Below are 23849 nucleotides of genomic sequence, written 5' to 3' on the forward strand. Positions count from 1 at the left end.
AGTGTTATGCTACCGACCGTCGTTAAAAAATTAACGAAAATAGATTTAAAAAAAAAAAATTGAAAAAAACCTTACGGAAACACAGGGCCAGATTAAGGGGGGCTTAAGGGGCTGTAGCCCCGGGTCTCCAGGTGGACAGGGCCTCCACTCTGATCAAAATTTCAACTGGCTATCTAAAAAAAATCATGAAGATACAATTATCATGATAAAATAATATATGATCAAAAATATGGAACATAATTCCTTTAACTTTCCTATTGTACTTTCACAAAAATGTATTAGGCGAAGTCAGCAGTGGCCCCATATTTCTTTTAGCCCCGGGCTTCCAGATGAGTTAATCCAGTCCTGAAGAAACATCAACGGAAAAAGAAAAGAGTAAAATAACACAGATGATGTTTTACGTACTTCATCGTACGGCAATTGAACTTCATGAAAATCAAAGTCTCCACTTACGATTAGAAATTGTTTATCTCATTGTACTGACAGTGTGAAGGAAGTATCAGTTGCCAGAGTCATGTGATACGCTTTCCCGTAGGCTTTTCTTATAAGAGTACATTCATTAATCACTCAAAAGCAACTTTGTAAAAAGTTTATTTTTTCACATCAATAAAATTATTTCTGAGAGAAGATGAACAGCCGACAATTGTATCTGTACACTATCCACTTTCATCAACAGAAACAGAAGTTTTGTTTTTGAGCATCTGGTGAGGAAAAAGAGCTGATCATTATAAAGTTTTGGGTCAGCTTTCTTAAAAATTATTTTTAAGTTTACATACTTTTATTGGTACATGCTACCATGCAATGCACAAGTGTCACCAGTACATGGACATGCACTTAATAGTGAAAAAATTTGGATCTGTTACCAGATGAATTCTTGTTTACAAACTCTTTTGTCAAAACTGCATGTGAACGAATAATGCCATAAAACCAGATTCTACTACAATCGTCTTTTAATATTTCTTTTGTACTCCTTTGCTTACGTTTACCAACACTAATCAATACTGTATTGCTCTGAAATTAAAGATAATTTCATTTCACAGTTTTCGCTCATTGTTCGATATAATAAAAAAAAATCTAAAATCAATAAAAGTCAATGTTTTTGCATTCAATTAGACCAAATTATAATCAAAAAATTTAATCGCAGATAAATGTTCTGGTAACAATTTAAACATGATCACAACTTGTACTTTTGACAATTATAATAATCAAACACTAATTCTTACAGATGAATAGTAAATTTTCGATTTTTGACTTTTTTGGCGCGGAAATCGATCCTGGGTCAACAATGGCAGAACTAAACTAGTTCTACTCAGAAGTCTTATATATATGCACTTAAATTTCCCCTCTTTACACAATAACAAGCTTATTTATGTTCTTAAATAGAGAGATGATTCTACAAAATATTTACGCTATCCATATTAACGACAAGACAAATGTTGTGCTATAAGTAATAATAGTACTAGTTATATACTTCAAATTTAATTACATTTATAGTAACATGTTTTGGGAACTTACAGATGGTTACGATAATGACAATGTATTTAAAAAAATAACTTCTCTTACGTGATAAGGAATTGAAACATTTCACCCAATGCATCTTTCTTATGTTGTTTTACTCACTCAAGATGACTCTGAAACAGACGGGGAACATGAACCACAAAAAACACAGCGCCAATACGTGTGTCACATATAATAATGACAAAAGCTCGCAATTTTCCAATGTTACTTTCATACCTATATTCCTATAAATTAAATCTAATAATATAACCACTTAAAATCCTAATAAGAATCAACATTTCTTCACAGAAATTGATATGAAAATATTTTATTGCGCTTGAATTACAAAAATTGACACCTTAAACAATTTTCTTTTAATGTATATTAAATACTTTTCAGACGTTTTTGTCATTCAGACTTTGTGTCAGACATTTTTGATTAATTTTCGAATTAGAATCAAATGTTTTTGGGTTAAATGCTCCTAAAGTTATTATAATAATTTTATTAATATGTTTAATATACAGTAACACTAATTTTATATATATTAGATTTTAACTTTCTATTTATTAACTTCAGAATCATATTACGAACAAAGTAAATTTCGGTATATTTCTATCACTAGTAGTAGTCTCATTTGTAGTAAACAAATTATTGTGGATTGTCATCATCTAATTTCATAATTATGATGAAAACTGAAAGCGCATCTACATATATTCATCATACACTTTAGAAAATTTATCACACAAAGAAATTTTATGAAATCACTGCTGTGAATTGTTAGCGTTATACTATAATTTTAAAACAATATAATGCCACATAGTTATAACTTAAATATATTAATATTTGATACACAACAAAACATGCAATTTACAATGAATACGAAAATATATAAATCTCAAAAATTATAGACACCTCTACTTTCAAAAGACAGTATATGGAGATCTTCGAACGCTGGAAAACATATCTGAGCATGCTACAGCACTTTTCTATGTAATGCAGGTTTCCTTCCTATAAGAAAGATATTTATTTTATAATGAGTTTACAGCCTACAAGTTTACACAGAAATCATCTGAATTTCGGAGCAATACAGTTTTCAACAATGAACAATTCTTTCTACCAAACCAAAGAGAAATTATTTAAAAGATACCAATAAACGTGGTTTTAAAAAGTCTAAATATTAAAATATTGAAATTTATGACTCTTTGAAGCATCTTTCCAAAATCTGCATTCTTTTGAAGCGTTGTGTTCTCAATATACCTCAAAACAAGAACGTGAATTGTACAAAGAAGCTTTACTTTTTCCCCACCCTTGGGGCAAAGCTAAATAACGCTTTGAACTGTAATAACGCCCATTCCTTTTCAGAGTTAATAACTAACGTATTGGTTTCCTTAATAGAAAGCGGGTATATAAAATGTTCCCACCTACTGGCTAATAAATTGCTTTCATAAAGCCAATTGCTTGAAAACTACCAACGAATATTTATTTTTCAAAGACATTCTCTCTTGCCATCATAATAGTGATAAACAATGAAAGGGGGAGATTTTTGCGTTAAAATGAGTCTATAAAAAGATGCATAGCTTCTTGACTGATAGAGAGAGTGAAATATGAATCAGCGATCGAGATCCCACATTCACCGTAGTGTCTTCTGTAGAATTCACAGAAACTAGTAGAAAGTCTCCTATCCACTCTCACAGGACTTCTTCCGATAGTAAGTCCACGGCCAAGAACTATGCTTCCAGTATTCAATTTCAGCGATGTCCAAGACAAAATAGTACAAGTTTCACTGTTTCTGTAACAAAACAACTGAAGTTCGTAACCTTAAGTTTTGGCAGTTGAAAGATTCTTACAACCAAGCATCACACCCTAGCTACTTGTTTTCTTTTTATATTTTAATCATTCAAAATCAAATATTAAAAAAAAATCAATATTTGTCCGTAATAATGAAATGCTTGTGATGATGATAGGTACTTGTATCAATGGTTATCATTCATGAGCTCAGTGAAAATATGTTCCTTATTTTCCGAGGCATGTCTGACAACTCACTTATTATGAATGAGGAATGACGAACAGTGAACAATTAGTACCAAAAAATGTTCTGTAGAATATACTTACTTTTTTATTCTCACTTGACAAAGAAACAGAAATATGTTGTCTTTAATTCTTTGCACTATTCTGTAGATACAGATGCACCCAACTTCAACTTAAAAATAACAATTCACACTTAAAGGATGCAATCTGTACTTGGTATTTCCCTGCACTTACTTCATGAGGAATATTTTAATTTTGTTTATGCAACCAGCTGCAATTTTCTTCATTAATAAAAAAAATCACTAAAACACTGTCCGCACGACAGTGGCAAACGGCGTATAAGTTTTTTTTACATGCTTCGTTATGTTTCCACTGCCACACAATAGATGGCTGTGTAGATGGCTTGTTCTATTCAAGCTAAATTCATCGATCACAGACCACCCATTTCATCAAGTTATTGCCTTGATTCTTCCTACTGAGATGCTACTTAGTTAACTGATGGTCCACCTTAAAAGTGATGCATACGCCATACATGCATCCACCCACCACACGTTCACACACACACCCACACCCACTTAAATACAAATGGGTACACACAACTTTTAATAACCAACGTTCTCATTCCCTGAACTGGAAGATGGGGGTTACAGTCTGGTGGTTCTATTTAATTCTTTAAACATTGTACATCTGACACTCAAATTTAAAATCCATCACTTTGTCAATCCAAAATGACTACAAGTTCATCCATTCCTTTCACATTCAACTTTCGCCATGGTTTCCGAGCTGCTCGGCGCAAGTCTCCTGCAGACAACTGCCTCCTCACTTTTCTGAAATACACCCCAAGAAAAGCTCAGGTCAACACAAATGTAAGGCACACACGAGTACATTATAATGCTCAAATGACAAATCAAAATATTTTAACTCAAAACATACTTTTCTACATGTTATTTACTTAATATTTCGAGTGAGAGAGTTTAAGAGTAAGATATTGGGACTGAGTGCGTTATACTGTACAGGTTAATGTATAAAATACAGTTACGAGTTTGTCACGGACGTTAATACTACATAGCAACATGTAAACAGTGACAAAAGCATAACATTACTAACACAGTAGCATATTAATCTCCCTTCGAAGGGATTATGCGACAAGGGTGAAGAAAGACCCGAGTAACTATGAAAAATAGAAGACAAGTACATTTAGGAGTGTCACTTAAACTTGACGTGAAGAACGCATGAAGTATCAATAAACAGGGGACAAAACGCATAGGAGGGAGTTAGAAAGTTAAATATAAACTCTAGGACAATTACAATGAGGTTGGAGCATGGAAGTGACGAAAAACCATGAGAGATTAAGAGGTCGTTCGATGGTAATCTCCGAGCAGTGCTGGTAAGGCAAAGTTTGCTCGGAGGTGAGTATAATGAGGACAATTCACAAGCAGATGTTGAATATTTTGTCTAGCTCTACATGCCGCATATAATGATGGGTTGTCGCCACGTAATAGAAATCCACGTGTCAAGTGCGAACGTCCGATGCGAAGTAGTTAGAATTCGTTTCTCCAGTCAAGAAGATCATGAACTGGGAGTCCAGACACCAAATTCAGGTTACAGTGCAAGCGCTGAAGGAACTGAGCAGTGAATACCAAACGCAGGTCTGTGCTGGGTATGGGGAGACGAGTTCTTTTCCTGTATGGCTGCAACTTCGCTGCACTCAGCTATGCGAACATGACTCCGAATCTAGCAGAGTTGTACCTTACATTCCTGTGATAATAATCTATGACATAACAGGAAGATTCACTGGACAAAGAGATGTTTACTTCGCACTACTCAGAGTACTTTGAGTCACATCAGATTACGATCCTACGTGTATGAAGTGCAGGGACATAGCGTAAAGTTTGTAAAACTGAACCCGCTCAGCAGTGAACACTGATGAAAATTTAAAAAAGTAAGTGCGTGTAGGTGTAAAAAAATCATCCGATAGAATCAGTATGTTTGGAACCATCAGTGAAAAAGACAGTGAAGTCTTGAAAAAGGTGTGAGAGGTAGTGAAAAAAAAAGGAAGAACTTCGATAGCAAAGTCATCCAAGGTTCCAGAGCACAAATACCAAAATGCCTGGCGGCGCTGGGTACCGTTTTCAAGCTTTCAATGCAAACGATGAAGGATTTTGAAGTTAGTGGTGGGCACAAAAGCCGGTTTTTCGGTTTTTAGAAAAACCGAAACTGGTTTTGTCCAAACCCGGTTCGGGTTTTCACCAAAACCGGTTTCGTTTTTTTCAAAACTGGTTCTATTTAAGACCAGAATTTTCACCGAAACCAGTTTCGGTGAAAAGCCGAACCAGTTTTTGGAGAAAACCGAAATGTCGGCTTTTCGGATTTTGGTTTTTCTTGAAACCGGTTTCCGGTTTTTATAAAAACCGGTTTTGTCCATCCCTAGTTGAAGTATAGATTTGAGGTTAGCAAACTAGTAGAGCATCAGCCGATGACGACGCTGCTAAAGATTGCTCAATTGTTTCAACATACAGGCTGGGAATAGGGCAGGTACAGAATGCATCACTCGCCAAACTTACGGCAAGACGAAGGACAGTGTTCAGTTGGCGTAACGAGGTTAAGTCTGGTGGATCCATAGTCCAACTTCGAGCATATTATAAGATACAGTCATAGAAGGACAATGCGATTAGCACCCCAAGAAATATGGGGCAACACTTTCAGAAATTGAGGGCTCGTAAACAATGATATTTGGAATCTCGTAAATGGATTGACCAAACCTGCCGGTGATCAAACTGAAGGCCCAGAAATCGGATGTTGTCAATAAAGGACAAGACAGTATGGTCGAAAGATCTGGATGGTATGCGCGTAAGCGACAAAAGTGGACATAGCAAATTTTGTCGATGGAGAAAGTAAATCCATTGGTTGCTTACCAGTGTAGAAACACGTTCAGAATGAGTTATAATTGTCTAGCGGTAACACAGAGATGAGACGATGTAATAGATAATTAAGTTATCCACATTCAACATTCCATGAACAGGAGTTATTATGTGGGTCAATGGCACCGTTCACCGACACCAGTCACACTTACGACACTACCTTGTGGAATGCAATTTTCTTGCATGAAGCGGTCCGAGAGTTTGGACCTTAGTCGGATTCGAAAGTGTCGATCTCCAAGAAACAGTTGTGGGAAAAAGCCCATACGACCTCATACTCCCCAAAGTATTGGTTGACGCCCAATTCCATAACGTTAAATGGTGTCATAAGCCTTCAAAAGTTCAAAGATGGCAGTGGCAAAAAGCATCATAGATTGCACTCTCAAGATGAACCAAATGTTCAGTAATGGAACGAAAATTCCGAAAACCACATTTAAAATTGGAAAGCAATGAGTTTGTTTCCAAATACCATACTAAGCTTGAATTGACCATTTTCTCCAATAACTGGCGCAAGCAACTGGTTAGGGCTAGTGGTCAATCAAGAGAGCTTCTTCGCAAAACATCAAGATAAACTGAAAATTGTTCAATACAATAAGTACCACTAAGAGCAGAAAAAGATTACCTGCATGAGACACTAGTTAATTTGATAAGGAATTGAAAAACGACTTAAATATCATAAACAAGGAAGCAAAAATTTTCAAATACACGAAAGGGCACAGGAAGAAGTAAGGACTTCAAAGACGTGATATTGGATAAGTTAAGATATTCAAATATTATATATTTGAATATATATATCCAAGAAAGTTTTCTTGGATTTCCACGTGGTACCACTGCAGGGCTTTCTACACCCATCATTCAGTTAAAAGAGAGAGAGAGAAAATGTTAATCAATTTTTCCTCTTGTAATTTTCTGGTTATAGTTGGAGATGAACATGCAGTAGATCAGCAGCAAGGGAAACCTATAATGTTATATAGACTTGAATATATGAATTTAAACTGACACACAATTATATTCAACGTCTTGCGAATATAATCAGAAAAATAAACACACTGCTCAACAAGACTGCACTTATTTAATATAAATGTGTTTTTATATTAAATAAGTGCAGTCTTGTTGAGCAGTGTGTTTATTTTTATGAATTTAAACCGAGAACAAATGAATATGAATTAGAATACAATATAACACTAATTATATGAATTAGAGACAATATAACAATAATTTAACAAAGAATGATTGGTCACGTTATGAAACATGGATGAGTCACGCTTTTGCTATGAAGGAGAAGGCAGAAGGAAAATACTCAGAGGAGGGCCGTGATTGGAATGCATGAACCAAGTAATACAGTAAGTACGGAAGAAAAACCACAAGGATATGAGAAGTCTGGTTTAATCGATCGAGACTGCCGACCTACGAAGATGTATTAAAATTTGTCAATTAAATTAGCATTTGCAGTTCTAATATTAAGATTTTATATAATTCCTATGCCACTGAAACGTGTAATTTCAGTGTAGACAACTACAATACTAAGTCTAATTACTATAGTAAAACTACATACTCTACAAGTAATATTTCAATAAAGCATAAATAGCGTAATAGCATTAAGTTAATTTGAGTTTCATAGTAGTCATAGAAGGTTACTTGCACACCATTCGATATTACGTCCGTTACACTCGTATACTGTTATCCTCGTACTTCGATATTCTAATTAAAACTGGTCATTTTCATGTTTATCAAGGAAATTAACAGAACTATCTCTCAATAAAAGTAAACATTCAGAGTAATTCAAAATATCCAATGGAGCACGATGACTCAGTGGTAGAACGTTTACCTCTGATGTGAAGGTTCAACCTCCCTGATTCAACCCAAGTCATGTGAGTGTGGTGAACAACACCGTGTCTGTGAGTTTTCATAGAATTCTCACGTTTAAGCTTTTTTATACTTTACTGAAGCTTTCATTATCATTTGCTTTCATTAATCATCCCCCTCCATTTCATGTCATTTCCAAAATATGCAAGTACGATAGCCTAATCTACATCTTTGCATATACATGCACGCATGACGCCCTCTTAAGTTCGTGAATTTAACCTTTCGAAGCACATTAGGGGCATCAGTTCCCGAAATAAGCCTGCTTTGATTGTGCGCTTCTATCTTTTGGCCACAGGTCAACGTGTCTAATATAATTACAACTTAGAAGCACACGACGCCTAATAGGTATTTGCTCAGTAAGCCTCAGGAACACATTACTTACGGTAGTTAATTTGAAAATCAAACCTGAAGCTTTGTAGTTATAGTACGGCAACGGCGTTACTGTTACTATATCTGTATGTACGAAAAGGTGTTGGTAAGTCTTGATTTTACCTCCTCGTTATTTTACAATTGTTACAATCTAAGATATTTAAGTAGATTATGTGCCAAATTCCAAAGTTCTAATGCTTTTGGCCTCCCCTTTTCTCAGATATGATATAAGAAAAGTGTAAGTCAGCATGCATTTCACGCAAAAAGAATGTCGTGTTGTGATGAAGTTTCGCTTCATACAAGCAAGGTTTGCAAAGAAATATTTTATACAATGGTAACAACACTTGGTGATAGTGCTCCGTCGTGAGATGGTGAAGAAATAGGCGTTCAGATTTCGAACAGAACATGTCAGCACCAAGGAACAGTCAGGCAAGCATGTAAAGATGACTTCTTTTTAAACTGTGGACACTGCACTCCATGGTACTTGAAAATAGGAGGATATGAGCTAAATGCATAGTAAACACTGAATATGTCACGAGAGCAGGTACACTATATACTTACCAACATATCAGACAAGAGAAAGTTTCGGCAAAATGAATTTCCAAATGCCTCAATTCAGATTACACGTGTGGACGTGAGATAACTTCCATAGTCAATCTGCAGGATTGTGAGTGCGATAAAAACGGGTTTTTTGATCGATTACTCACAATGGACGTAACTTAAAACAAAACAAAAACCTCCCGAGACCAAAAAATAGTCGGAGTGAAAGCATTTTTGTTCTCCAAGACCAAAGAAACTCTCAGGGCAAAATTTCCCCCAAGAAACGGCATCAATTTTTGTAATGAATATGGTATTGTATTGATCAATCATTTGGAAGAGGGTGTCGCTATCTCCCAAACAGAAATTACATTTCACTGTTGGACAAAGTGAGGCAGAAGTTCATCTAAAAACGGCGGGGAAAGTTGGCATAGAGCTTATTATTTCTTCAAGACAATGCACCCGGGTACAAAGCTGCAATCACAATGAGAAAACTGAAAGATTTGAAATTTGATATCGTGTAACATCCACTTTTTTCGAAAGAGAATATAACTACAATTTCATACCTGTGAAGAAGTGATGGCAGCTGCAAACCAGTAGTTTCAGGCAAACAAAAAATCCCGGAGGAAATAAATAAGTTTCAGAAGGGTCTCGCAAGTGCATTCAACATCGAGGGGAATATTTCAATGACTGGCCGCTTTCAGTCAAGTAATATTATTTTCTCTTACTGAATGAAGCTCAAGACTTATCAGCACCCCTTCGTGCAATGAATGAAGAATGAAGCTTGTCTTCAGTGTCTACGATTGAAATTTAACAAGTATCCAGGGAAATGTTTTAGTATTTTTCTTTTCTAATAATTACTGATGAGCGAAGAGAGGAAAAAATAACTTACTTGGTCGCTTCTGTGGCTCTGAAGTAAACATCATCTGGAGCGTCCATCCACGAGATGACTTGCTTCCTTCCACCCATTCTTGACATGGTGGCAATTTTTGCCTTCCCATTCAGATGATTGATTACCGACCGACCTAACACAGGAGAAAATACTTCTGGTCCTCGTACACCGAGCTCTTTGTTTGGCCTTTTGGAGGGAGGAGCTAGAAATAAAAATGAACACTATGTTTCAACACACACACACGTGCAAATGTAATGTTCTACTTCGAGGAAAAAACAATTAATTAAAAGTAACAAACACCAATTATACAAAATATACATAATTGGAAAAAAAATATTCCGAAGCAGGAATGAAAAATAAATTATTTACCAGAAAATAGTGAAAACATAATCACACATACTTAAAAAGTACACTATAAACCTTTCGCTAAACTTCATCACATAGGATAGGAAGAAGTAAGAAAAAGAACAGAGAAGTAAGTGTGACGCATTGAAATGAGATCCAAGTTTAATTGTAAGACATTTGACAATGTTACAAGTTAGGAAGAAGATGGACTTCAGTGGAGCAAGATATAACTAATGGGAAGGGCGAGTGGGTGAAAGTGCAGGAGAGCAAGGAATGTCAAGTAAAAAGAAAAATATCTATAATGTATGGAAAAAAGATTGAAAAGTAACTTCACAATTATAACAATTATTGTCAAAGCTCCAATTCTCATTCCGAATACCATTGATACTTCTGTATCATTTAAATTTCTTATCTACCTGTCCCAGAATGAGATGTTATGAGGTTAGACGAAGGATTATCTGTGAAAGACAAGCCTGGATGCAGACGACTTAAAGGTAGAAGAGATAAACAACTTGAAAAACAAATAGTGAAGTTTGTACTGAAGAATTGATCTACCCAATTTGTAATGTGGTTAAAAAGGTTTGGTGTAAGCCAATCTCTAGTCAAAACTGAAATGCAAAATTTAACTTAATATGGAGGACTAAGCTGCTGTATGAAACTTTCTGTTCGACAATTCCTGTGTTAGACGATGAATCATACTTATAGAATATATTTTTAATAATTAAAAACTCACCTTAGTATTCCATCTACGCATAAATGAATGAATCACTGATTATATATTTCAAAAAAATGAAAAGCTTCTATTCCTCAGGCCTTAAAATGAGAGCAAGATTACATCTCACTTTTTGCTTGCACCATTAATTAATCATCACTGTAGACTATTAGTAAAAATAATAAGGTAAGAATACTCGAAAAATCAAATAGTGTGAATAAATTAAAATAAATAAACCATAATACAGTTCTCGATATATGAATATGCTATATCAGTTTCTAGAAAATATCGTTGCATCTTTAATTCAATATCGTCACCACATATATCAAAAGTACTAATTACAAATTAATCCCAATATACAGCACATCTGAAATTAATCCAGTCAGAATTATACACTAGAAGAATGAATAAGTCTATGTAACCATGAATATTGTTGGTGTACTTTATATATAGAGAGAGAGAACTTCCAGTGGAAAAACAGAACTTGAAGGAAAATGTTATTATTGTTAAAATAAACTAGGTTATCATGGTATTCCAGTCTCGCGTGTCCTGGATTCTTTTTGTCATAATACAAAAACCAAACACTCATCTCAACAAATGCTAGGAACAAATTGACATAAAAGACAGGCGTATAACTTTGTTATCACATCGTAACTCTTTCGCCGAGGCTTCTCTGTAACTGACATCTTGCTATATAGAGAAGCCTCAATAGAATACTCACGATGTGGCAATAGGGTTAACATGTCTTTCTCTAAATGTCAATATATTTCTTATTTAGCTTTAAGTATAACATCTTGAATGTTGTGTTTGGAGGTATGCAAATGATTTGAAACGAAGAAAACAATTCTACTGAAATGTTGATCTGCACTTCAATGAGGCCCGTCTCCACACGACAATGGAAACATTACAGGCCATTGATAAAATAAGGTGATCAGTAATGCCCCAACCCCTTATAGTCCTGATTTAGCCACATCTTGACTTTCATTTCTTTTCCTCTCTCAAAAATAATCCATGTGGACAATATTTCTACGATGCTGGATGGTTGGTTTGATTGTGGTTTAGCATCCCTTTCAGCACCGAGGCTATATAAGTTGTAGACTTCTAGCTTAATGGGATCCGAACCACATGAGCTCCCGCTGGCTCCCGGTCTTCTGTGCCAAGGACGCGTACGCTAATCATATAGCCATGATAAATAACCCATTTTTAGGATGTGAACGGCAAGGGTCAAAAAGTCACTTTTGAGTTTTATTTTAATTTAAAAAAATGCGGATTTCAGTATTGGAATGAACGGTGGCAGGAATATACCAAAGCAAAGGACAATATTTTTAATAGCCTTGATAGGTTCCAATATATGTATTTTCGCACAAACTTTCCAATTCCTTCTCCTTCAGACAAGATTATTTACAGCAAAGAAAATATTACTTCCGGGATGAACTTTATATATATTGTTGCACATCGTAAACTTGATATATATAAGACAAATTATATTCCTTACCACACAAGCTCATGCTTATTTACACAGTGAAAAAGCCGGTTTTCTAGTTTTTCAGTATTCTTGGTATGTTACGGAAGACTTATCATAAAAAACAACATTTCACTTATAAACAATTTCTAACAACAAGCTACGCAGGAGTGAAGTGTAATCGTTTACTTATACAATCAAAAACGTAGATGTCAGAGCTTGTTTTACGAGCGAACTTTAACAATTCATATCAGTACGCCTTTTCTTTCTCAGAAGCCATGATAAGAAGAGAAATTATTTCAGATATAGTTTGTATGATCTGGAGAGAATACCTTGCATTTCATGTAGAAGCAAATCTTCGTAAAGTGTGTAATAGAAGGGGTGAGTTGGTGTTCGAAAACAGCATGAATATATTCCACCGGATGCCTAAGGTTAGGGAAAAGGTTTTTTCATTACGAAACATTCACCCTTTTTTGTTGCATATTACCCATCAAAAAGCATTATCACCGCAGAAATTTGCCTCCATCTTCTGCTACCATAGAAAGAAGAAGACGGATGCTCACACAATGTAGTACCAAGATTACTATTTGTCAATGCAAAATCTTGGCTTCAACTCCAGGCCCACGACGACTCAAATACAAATATCAATACATTTACTTCTTCTTCTTTTTTTTTTTTTTTCAGTTCCACCCCAGACACAAAAGAAGATCAAATCAACAAAGAATGCAGATGTTATTACCTCTCTCTCCTTTGATATGCAATGTTCAATCCCGAGAGATTTACTTCCTCTACATAGTGTATTAAAGTAATAAATGTGTTTCAGAGAGGTGATAACAACCAGAAACACACACAGAAAGTTCTGTAATTTTGAAGACTATGTCTTCAATCATAGTAGACTTTAAGGAAACAAAGCAACACATTTAAAAATAAACGGTCACGTGAACCATTGTCTAGGGAAGTGAATTCTCAACTGTCTTCTACGTGTGGCTCATCTAATATCCATTGTTTTCAACGGTAATAAGCAAGACCACTGTAAACGTTTAAAACCAACAATAAAATATTCTGTTTAAATAAAATCATGTAAATTATATATTTTTCTACCAGAAAATAAATGTAATAATAAATTACTATATAAAACTACAGCTTAACTTCAAGTTTCCCATTTCTGATTAACAAAAACATTTTCAAATTTATGTATAATCAACAAACGATGTAAACTTCAAAGTTAAAAAAATAATTAAAATTGTTACAAGAAATCTATTCAATTGGCATTAAATTTTAAAAATCTTATCATATTATTCTATTATTTTTTATACCCAGGTTTATTACATATTCACTAATTTAAGTTATTATCTCACATTATTTCTACGTAATTATTAACATTAATTGTCACTTAATGAGAGGCAGGTATTACTACCTCTTATCAGGTACCTAAGAGCAGTTAATACTACTTTTATTTATCAAGATAACGCCACAGGAGAAACTAAAGCCATCCTTTTGCTTGTATGACTGCAAATTGCGATATACAAATATTCATGGCTTTAAACAGGCTTTTTTTGTTCTTCTAGTGTATAATTCAATCTACATTAATTTCAAGTATTATTTACCGGAATCCGCTCCCTTGGGTATGGAAGAAAGTATTAAGGCCTGAGGAAGGAGAGCGACATCTCCGAAATACATCACCGGAGATTTTCTCATTCACGGCATAGAAAGAAGATTAGTTAAGTTTCTAATTATTACATATGTGTACCTTGCGATCTTTTATTAATTACGAAAATACAATTACCAAGTGAATCACTATTTAATGACTTCAGTTTATTAATTTTGACAACTTAATAGCTGTTATCCGTCGGTATTTTATCGACACACACACAAATAAATCATCGACTATGTATTTCAAAAAATAAACGCTTCTCTTCTCCTGGTCTTGAAATGCGAGCAAGATTACAACAAAATTTCTGGGACATATTGATACATCTTCAATAATCTCACCACATACGAAAAATACCGATACGATATGGAAGAAGTGTTGAGACTCGAGGAAAGAAACAGATACTTTCGAAATATATTATCAGAAGATTTAGTCATTTTTAACAAATCAGGAATACTAGGCAAAGTTTCTAATTACTGGATTTTCAATGTTAAAATTAAGTATTCATTGGTTGTTTTAACTGACAAGAATTCCATTTGAAAGATAACGCTTTGGCATTTGTTCTTTCGTAGATTTCTGAAGCTATGACAATTATAGCGAACTTAAGTTGCTTTATTTACATTAGTAGTTCACAAAGTTGGGGAGAAAAGAAGTGGTTATACGACGAGGTCAAAAATACTGAAGATAAACGAAAGAAGCATTAGTAAATATCAAGAAATATAATAAGGGATAAATGCACTTGAGACAGAAGATTGAGCTGAACGAGTCAACCCTGCTTAACACCACATAAGCAACACTTTCCCTCAAAGTATTCTCTAAATGTGTTTTCCAAACCCAAGATCTAGCTCAATGTACACACTACATATGCAAGATAATTGTTCCCCCGTCACTCCTTGAAGACGGATCAAAAAAATCTCGTTTAGAAAACATCTACGCCAGTAGAAGCAATTTATGATGCACTGCGGACCAGAACGAAGTATCCTGCTTGTTTAATGTATCTAGCCCTGTCCTGCCCCTCTTTTCTTCGCGTCTCTACAACAGATCGCGCAAAATAAGACAGGGGATTTGCAGCTTCCTCTATCCCACTTCTCACGAAATACGGAACTTCACGTCGTCGGAAAGGTAGATACAATTCATTTTATGCGCAACTTGATTTTATTTATTTATTTTGACAAATTGAGTTCCTCGTAGTACAGCATGAGATATTCCACGAAGAACTAGACTTAGCCCAGTATTTAGTCGCAACGCTCTTCTGGGGAAAATTATAATTATCCGATTCCAAATTCTTTAATGGAATGTAGTGCAGAACATGGTACTATTTTCTAACAACGTTCGGTAAAAATTAAAACCAAAACGTAACTTATACTGTACAAAACATCATGCAGCTAAATACACATACTACGACTACAAGTAAGAAATAACCACAGGTTTCATGGCAACGTCACAAAGAATTAGATATACTGTTAATCTCAAGCTGAATACATCAACAAGATCAGAATACAAGATAAATACATGCAATAGATCTTATATTCTTCGTCTACAATTTATGGATAGTGTTAGTATTGCTATCACATAGTAAGTAGTAGTAACAGTAGTAGTAGTAGTAGTAGTGGTAGTGGTAGGAGAAATGGATATTTATATACCATTCTATATGTTACTAGTAGCAACCAGTTGTTTAGTAATATAAGTTATCTTGGTCGTATAATAATAGTTTTTAATTGTTAGTCCTCTATAACTGCAAGTATCCGTGTTCACATTCTTACATTTACAACATTTCACTTTAATAGTATTAACAAGCCTCGTTTCACGTATCGATTACCATTACATTAATATACAGTGAAACCTGTCTATGTTGGCCATCATCGGTTCCATCGAAAAGTGGCCAACTTATAGAAAATAAGTGTGATTTGTGTATTTTTAGAATAGGATTTCTAGTAAATACTTGATTGTAAAATTTTAATAAGCAGTGGCACGACAGCTACTGATAAATAATGTGTATAGAGTAATCATAAAAATATACAGTACTAGAAAATACTACTATAGTATGAAAGAGCGCGGATTTCTCTGTAAATTTGGGGGGGCCCATTCAGATGCAGAAGGTATATATATGAAGATTTTAAGACAAATTGCACTCAAATTATACCAAATATTGTATACTCATAAATAAAATAGGGGCTACATGAGCTTTGGGGGACCCGGGCCCCCTCGGTCCCCCCAGGATCGGCGCTTTTGATAGTATGTTTAATATATACTATCACCTTTCTCTTCCTGAAAACGTCTGGTACATTGGATTATTCGGATTGAAAAAACAATAATACAAACAACCATGAAATAGAAGTGTATGTATGCAGTTTATTGAAATTGATATTATAGCACACTGAGTTATTCAGATTGAAAACAAGAAAAGCTAAGTTATAAATTGAGAAAATCATATGCAATTTATATGACTTCTTTTCAGTTGTTACTGAATGGTGGTTCATTCTAGATATATTTGTTTTATTCTTTCTGGCAGATATGCACATTCTAATATTGTATTTGCTAATGAGCTAAAAGTGTTTCCCTTGGAGCAAAAGACGTTTTGAGAAAATCTTGAGGGAATTCATATCTCAAAAACTCCGGTATCTTTTGACAAGCCGACAGGTGCCAATAGTTGACAACTGAGATGGTTAGTTTTAATCTTGCGAATTTTCCGGAATTACTAAAGCTCCCCACTTATGAGAGGAGTTGATATAGCTAATGGTTTTACCAAAACAGACAGGGTAAACAAATACGTACAACCATTTCCTGAATTCCTGTACGTGCTGTTTCTTAATCACATCTTCCTTCACCACCCCTTTATGAGGGTAGTGTTCTGGTCATTGACCTCTAAGAACAAATCGTGCGAATCTATGCTTCTATGTGTCCAGTCACAAATACAGAACATCTGCCTCTCATATGGGAATTCGAAAGAGTTAAGAAAAGTAACAAAACTATTTTTCGTGGCCAACTTAGAGTGGTGGCCAAGTTGACAGGTTTCACTGTATTATTGTACTTCAGATGCAGGTTAACATATTATCATTTTACGGTACAGTTCAGATTTCCTCGCCGATGAAATGACTCATTTCGTCGAAAGTGATTTCGACTAACTCTTGCATCACGTTTCCAGCGTTGGTTTCTCCAGTTCTGATTTCCCTCACACCTATTTTCCTTTTTATTTCTGGGGAATATCGTCATCTGGTTCGACGAATTATTAAAATCTGTCTCTGCATACCTGTTTCGGTTTTACATCGCTTCACATAATTTATTCTAGATGGACAAGAGTGTTTATTATTCTCTGGAGATTCCCAACAATTCTTATTAGGATTATTGTCCTCCATATTTGTCAAGCGCATTAGCATATCATCATAATTTTCGCTTGGCGTCGCTCATAATATTTTGGCCTCGTGTTCGGGAATAGCGTCGAGAATCAATTCCATTAATTCGTCTTCATCGACGGTTTGTACAATATTTCGATAACGGCTCACTAATTTCCACGTGAAATCTACTACTGATGTATCTTTAGTACGGTCATATCGCATGTATGCTAATTGTCGTTCTTGTGCTCTCTCGATCCTCGGAGAAAGATATTTCTGTTTAAATTGTAACACAAAATCATCATAAGTTTTGACTTCGTGTGAGATACCTCCGAACCACATTCCTGCGGCCTTTGTCTATCTGTGTTACTACTAATTTTTCTTTGTCTTGTAATTTAAATAGTTCTAGAGCTTTTGTCAATTCTTCCAAGAACGATTTTGCAGCATAGCCGGAGCTTATTTATCCATCAAATTTATGAGATGTCCAGGCCTTATTTGCTTCCATTGACAACCAAATTTTTCTAATATCATCTAAAATTTTTACATTCCCATGTCTACACATACCAATTCCATTTTTGCAAATTCTTACACAATTTACTCGTATATGAATCCTCTTCCTCAAGAATGACACATCAGAATTTTCGAGTTTGCGATGATCTAGTCAACAATTATTTGTCAGTTCGTATCAGACGATTGGTTTTCTTCGTTCTTTATCAAATGGATCCTGGTTGTGGTCTAGCCATTCTTGTCCTGCCCCTCTTTTCTTCGCGTCGTCCACAGCAGATCGCGCAAAACAAGATAGGGGATGATCTGCAGCTTCCTCTATCCCACTTCTCACGAAATCAGTGGTGTATTTAGGGGGGGGGGGGCTTCCGGGCTGAAGCCCCCCCTCGAAATCTTACTTACTATAGTAAAGTATATTAAATATCTTGCAGAATTTTCACATTTTCAGGCAAAGCCCCCCCCCCCCCGAAAGTCAGCAAAGCCCTCCCCGAAACAAAATCGTAAATACGCCACTGCACGAAATACAGGACTTCACGTCGTCGGAAAGATAGATACAATTCATTTTATGCGCAACTTGATTTTATTTATTTATTTTGATAAATTCAGTTCCTCGTAGTACAACATGAGATATTCCACGAAGAACTAGACTTAGCCCAGTATTTAGTCGCAACCCTCTTCTGGGGAAAATTATGATTATCCGATTCCAAATTCTTTAATGGAATGTAGTGCAGAACATGGTACTATTTTCTAACAACGTTCGGTAAAAATTAAAACCAAAACGTAACTTATACTGTACAAAACACCATGCAGCTAAATACACATACTACGACTACAAGTAAGAAATAACCACAGGTTTAATGGCAACGTCACAGAGAATTAGATATACTGTTAATCTCAAGCTGAATACATCAACAAGATCAGAATACAAGATAAATACATGCAATAGATCTTATATTTCTCGTCTACAATTTATGCATAGTGTTACTATTGCTATCACATAGTTAGTAGTAGTAATAGTAGTGGTAGTAGAGATGGATATATATAAATATATATATATATATATATATATATATATATATATATACCATTCTATATGTTACTAGTAGCACCCAGTTCTTTAGTAATAAATGTTATCTTGGTCGTATAATAATATTTTTTAATCGTTAGTCCTCTATAACTGCAAGTATCCGTGTTCACATTCTTACATTTACAACATTTCACTTTAATAGTATTAACAAGCCTCGTTTCACGTATACATCATATTATAATTACTCGTATACCTTATAGAAACATTTATACAAGCGTCAAGCACCGGACGCAATCGATTACCATTACATTAATATATTATTGTACTTCAGATACAGGTTAACATATTATCATTTCACGGTACAGTTCAGCATTATCTCTGAAGACTGAGGACTGTGTAAGCTTTCAACATGACTGCGTAAGCATATGCTTTAGTTGAAAATTTCTAAAAAAACTGGTAATGTTTTAATACTCCTATATTGACTTATGAAATATCTTCCCTACATTTATCAGTAACGAAATTTACTAAAATTTAATTAAATCACAATTGTCTAGATTATTTTGAACATCGGAAGATTATAACAAGAAACGGGGAAGCAAATCCCCGAAGCGTAGCTTATTACTCTTCCATCATGCTTCCTTTGTTTAACACCACTATCGATATTTAAATAAACAACAGGAAGATTACCTTTAAATATTTAGCTGAAACCTGGCATTATCAACGAACATTTGAAAGAAACTCTATGAAATCTGTATTTTTCTACAAATCGGCCTGGTATCAACGTGTATACCTTGCATAATGGGCTTGATAATCACAAGGTGAAAAGAAAATATTTTCAATTAAAAGGTAGTCTCAATTCAGGTAAATTGTGATTGCCAACTACTCCGTTCCTATTAAGAATGAAATTAAAAAGAAAGGAACAAGTCATACATTTTTTTATTCAGCCATCACTGATCTAGACCATAACGACTATAACCGAGCTAAGTTTTTGAGTTCTTAGGAACTGTTTTCAATTTATGAAGAATAATTCAATAACTTAACATGGATTTCCAATTTATTTACCAACTTATGTTGTTACTAAAGAGTACATTTACGGGTAATTTACTAATGGAAACAAAATTAAAAATTGGAATCACTGAACAATAAATTTTAATCTGCAGCATTATTATTCGATTCTTTCTTTCTGTTGCTACCCTACCATTGAGAGACTCGAGTCCTATAGCTGTTCACAACTATTTTTCTCCTTCTTAACAATATTATAACCTATGGATTGTCAGATTTATATTGTAAAACATGTTCATGAATCAACGAAAACACACTCTGGATAATGAAGTCCTTTCGTTTTGTAGTTATACGCACATAGAGTAATTTAGGATTTCATATCACATGTTAAACTAGTTTTAAACTGAAATAACTCAGTAGCTTATTGTAACTTGTTGGTAATAACTAGTTTTAATATCTTTTAAAGTGAAACTCCTATTTGAAATAGCTGAAAAGTCGCTGATCTACAATTTACTATTATGGCCGTGAAGACTCTGCTCATTCTACTTTAAAGAACCTTGAAAAAAAAATACAAAGAAACGTCTCACTAAAAAGACATTCAGATAAGACTCGAATTATTTTTTTGTTAAATACATTAATTTTTCGTTTCACAAGGAAAACAAAATATACACAGAACCAATGAATTAATTCAAGCACTAAAATGCAAATACAGTATAAAGGATCCTTAAGTTTGGTATATACATGAAATGAAACGTCGCTCTGTTGTTTCGATTTTATGCTCTCTAAACTAAAGATACAACAAAACAACATAAATAATGGTATTTTTAAAAAATGGGAGGAAACGGTAATACTCTTAAAAATGTTCGCGGGCAAACACGAAATATCTCTTACTGATTCAAACTCCTCTCAATCATGTGCTCCAGAGATGAGCGTTCTACTGAAAAGCCATTGCAAGCTGCAGAAAATATTATATTCTACGACAAAAAAGACTCACCTTCATCCCAATCCAGATCTGAAGCATTAAAGAAAAAAAGAAAGAAAAAGAACTTCAGGTTTAATTCATCAATTTACACATAAAAATATGAAATATAAAACAATACGTAGGAGTAATCGCATGAACTAGAAGTGTAATATGACCATAGGAAGACTAATAAACAATTCAATATTGAATATCACGGAGTTTCCCTTTCTGGCACATACTGCAGCTCTATCCTCATATGTAGACACGATGACGATATTGCAATAGTTATAAATGACTCCTCGTATCGCATATGAGGAACGTTACTAGTGCATAAGAGAAAAAATCGTAACTAAAGGAAAGTATTCCGTAAACCTGACGGAGGGCGGATAATCCTTTTGGCAAACTGCAAGATCTGAAACATATTCGCATACAGATACCTGCTTACGGACAGACTATTCGTCACAATTACATCCAACGCATTACTTCGAGGATGTGAACAACACCGAACCACGTCAGATGCAATGCCACTCTGAAAACAACAGTTCCTACCAGTAGCAATAGTTACCTAGAGAGGACTACATCCAGGAGTTCATTAGCAAAACTGTCACTCATATTTCATCCTTTGACGCTCAATGGTGGCCATATCAACTCATTGGAGGGCAAAATATAGGTTTACGCTTTTTAGTAATATGTGGTGAACGAACACTGGCTTGTCCTGTGGAAAGACACGCCTTACAACCTGTGTTTGTCGGTGATACACGGAATCTACTCCGGGTGTTAAAAAGTAGTAGTCGTTTTAAAAAAAGGACGTAAGCTGCTGCTACAGATATCCAAGCAGTTGTCGAAACAATTCTCTACGTCCCTTTGAGCACCGTAGCTATATGAAGCGTGGACCTACAGCTTAATCTGAGATCCAAACCATGTAAGTGCCCATCGGAAATCGAACCGAGGTCTTCTTTTGAAGAAGTTAGTGTATCTAATAAAATTATTTTAAAAATGATACAAATATCGTACTTCAGTGTCTTACGATTACTCCTGCAGAGTGCTGCTGTTTATAATTTTCAGATAGCATATATGGATAATAACAACAATTTATTATCTCTAGCATTACTGGTAACTTAAGCGAACATATATGTCTTTGTTACTGTTACAATTAATACCGTATCACACATGCAATACTGAACACCACATATAATAAAACTTACATCTGGTCATATGCGAAGTTTGTTCAGCTTCCCTTTAATTTCTTAAGCAGTGGTCCTCAACACATTTGACCATAGTATTACATACACAGATAACTGTGACTTTGATGCACAACACTTATCGTATAAAATATTATTGGCAATTTTGTAATTGGCAAAATAAATTTTAGAAGTAACTATTATTAATATAATACAAAATGTGAAAAAAAGAAGGACTGGAACAAGAACTAAACTCAGGTCTCGGGCTCACCGTGTCAATGGGTTAACAACTACGCTATCCAGCCACCTTCGTGAATAGCCACACATTTGTCCATTCTTGAAGTCGGCACTCAAATACATAAATGTATAGCTGTTCAGGAAGGTACTGGAAAGCGTAGCGCTTAATGTATTAGCACGGTAAGTCGGAGACCCGGGTTCGATTCGCGGTCGTCTTGCTTTTTTCACATTTTGTACATCATTGAATTCGCATTTATAGAGAAGTTAGTGTTATATAAAATTAGCTGTTTCTTCTTCGACTTGTCACATAAAATTTACCTAATGAGTCCAGTATCTCTTGTAAAATATGTACCCTGTAGCTTCCATTAGCAATTATTAACTGAAATACTATTCTCAATACAAACGTAATTTACTTCTTGAAAATTCCATAATCTAAACATCTTGAAGCCACTATTGTCTTGACGTACTGAAGTACAGAAGGTTCTTCGGTTTACATTCAACCGATTTGGAAACGCTACTTTCACCTATATAGTTGCTCCAGAAAAATGAAACTCTGTGTCGTTATCATTGTGTTATCTCACCTTACAGAATCCAGTGTGTGCGCGGCTCTTTTCCATGCACATTTTTCTGTACAATCGAATATGAAACAGTGTCGCGAAAATGTTTAGCCATCGGAGTAACTACAGCTAAAGATTTCGTGGCTAGGGAAGCACTAATGGGCCCATGCAGAAATATTCGAAAACAAAAGGGGTCCGGTTCGAAGTTAAGAGTGAAAATGCCGCCTGAGATGTTTCGTAGAATTCGTCAACTGCGAGATCAGGAGAACCTACCACTTCAACGTGACACGATCCAGACATTATATTTGACATACTTCTGTCAGCCACAACATCTGCGGGTTCACAATTTTCTCAGGTGCCACACTAATGAACATAAATTTTACCGCCAGTGCAGAGAAAGCTTATCTCACGAAATCGTGACTGTCACTAGATACGACTGCAAGAGAAAGTAGGAGAAACAAAAAGTGAAGATGCTGTTTCTTCCAGGAGTCCGTCATGACCGAAATCTATCGAAAAGACATTCCTCGTTTATACGGAGCCTATCAGATGTGGATCCACATGAACAAACCGTCCATCATTCCCACCGGTTTTCTCATGACATGAAAAACCTGTAAGGAGGAATGAGATGGAATTCTTATATCTATACTCAATTGTAGTTTGTTGCAGAGGAATGAATCCTTACAGGATTGTGGCTTTTGTTTTTCATAGTGTAAATACTTTCAAAATCAGTCAGATATTAACCAACATTCCTTCTACAAATATTAGTTTGGA

General features: G+C 35.0%; 1 protein-coding gene across 3 annotated transcripts in view; it reads right to left on the reverse strand.

The window, feature by feature from the left end:
• Positions 1-575: 575 nt before the first annotated feature.
• Positions 576-23849, reverse strand: part of MTA1-like (metastasis associated 1-like) — a 211053-nt gene continuing 187779 nt past the window's right edge. For 2 of the 3 annotated variants that reach the window (XM_081730472.1, XM_081730470.1), the window contains 3 exons: positions 21137-21154; positions 10108-10309; positions 576-4352 (listed from right to left, as the gene is read on the reverse strand). In XM_081730472.1, coding sequence (XP_081586598.1) covers positions 4244-4352; positions 10108-10309; positions 21137-21154 — 329 coding nt within the window. In that variant the 3' untranslated portion in view covers positions 576-4243. The remainder of the gene's footprint in view (positions 4353-10107; positions 10310-21136; positions 21155-23849) is intronic. The other variant, XM_081730471.1, reaches the window with a different exon arrangement.

The sequence above is a fragment of the Thermobia domestica genome, chromosome 11 (assembly GCF_964235325.1).
Source record: "Thermobia domestica chromosome 11, izTheDome1.hap1.1, whole genome shotgun sequence".
Classification (NCBI taxonomy): Eukaryota; Metazoa; Arthropoda; class Insecta; order Zygentoma; family Lepismatidae; genus Thermobia; species Thermobia domestica.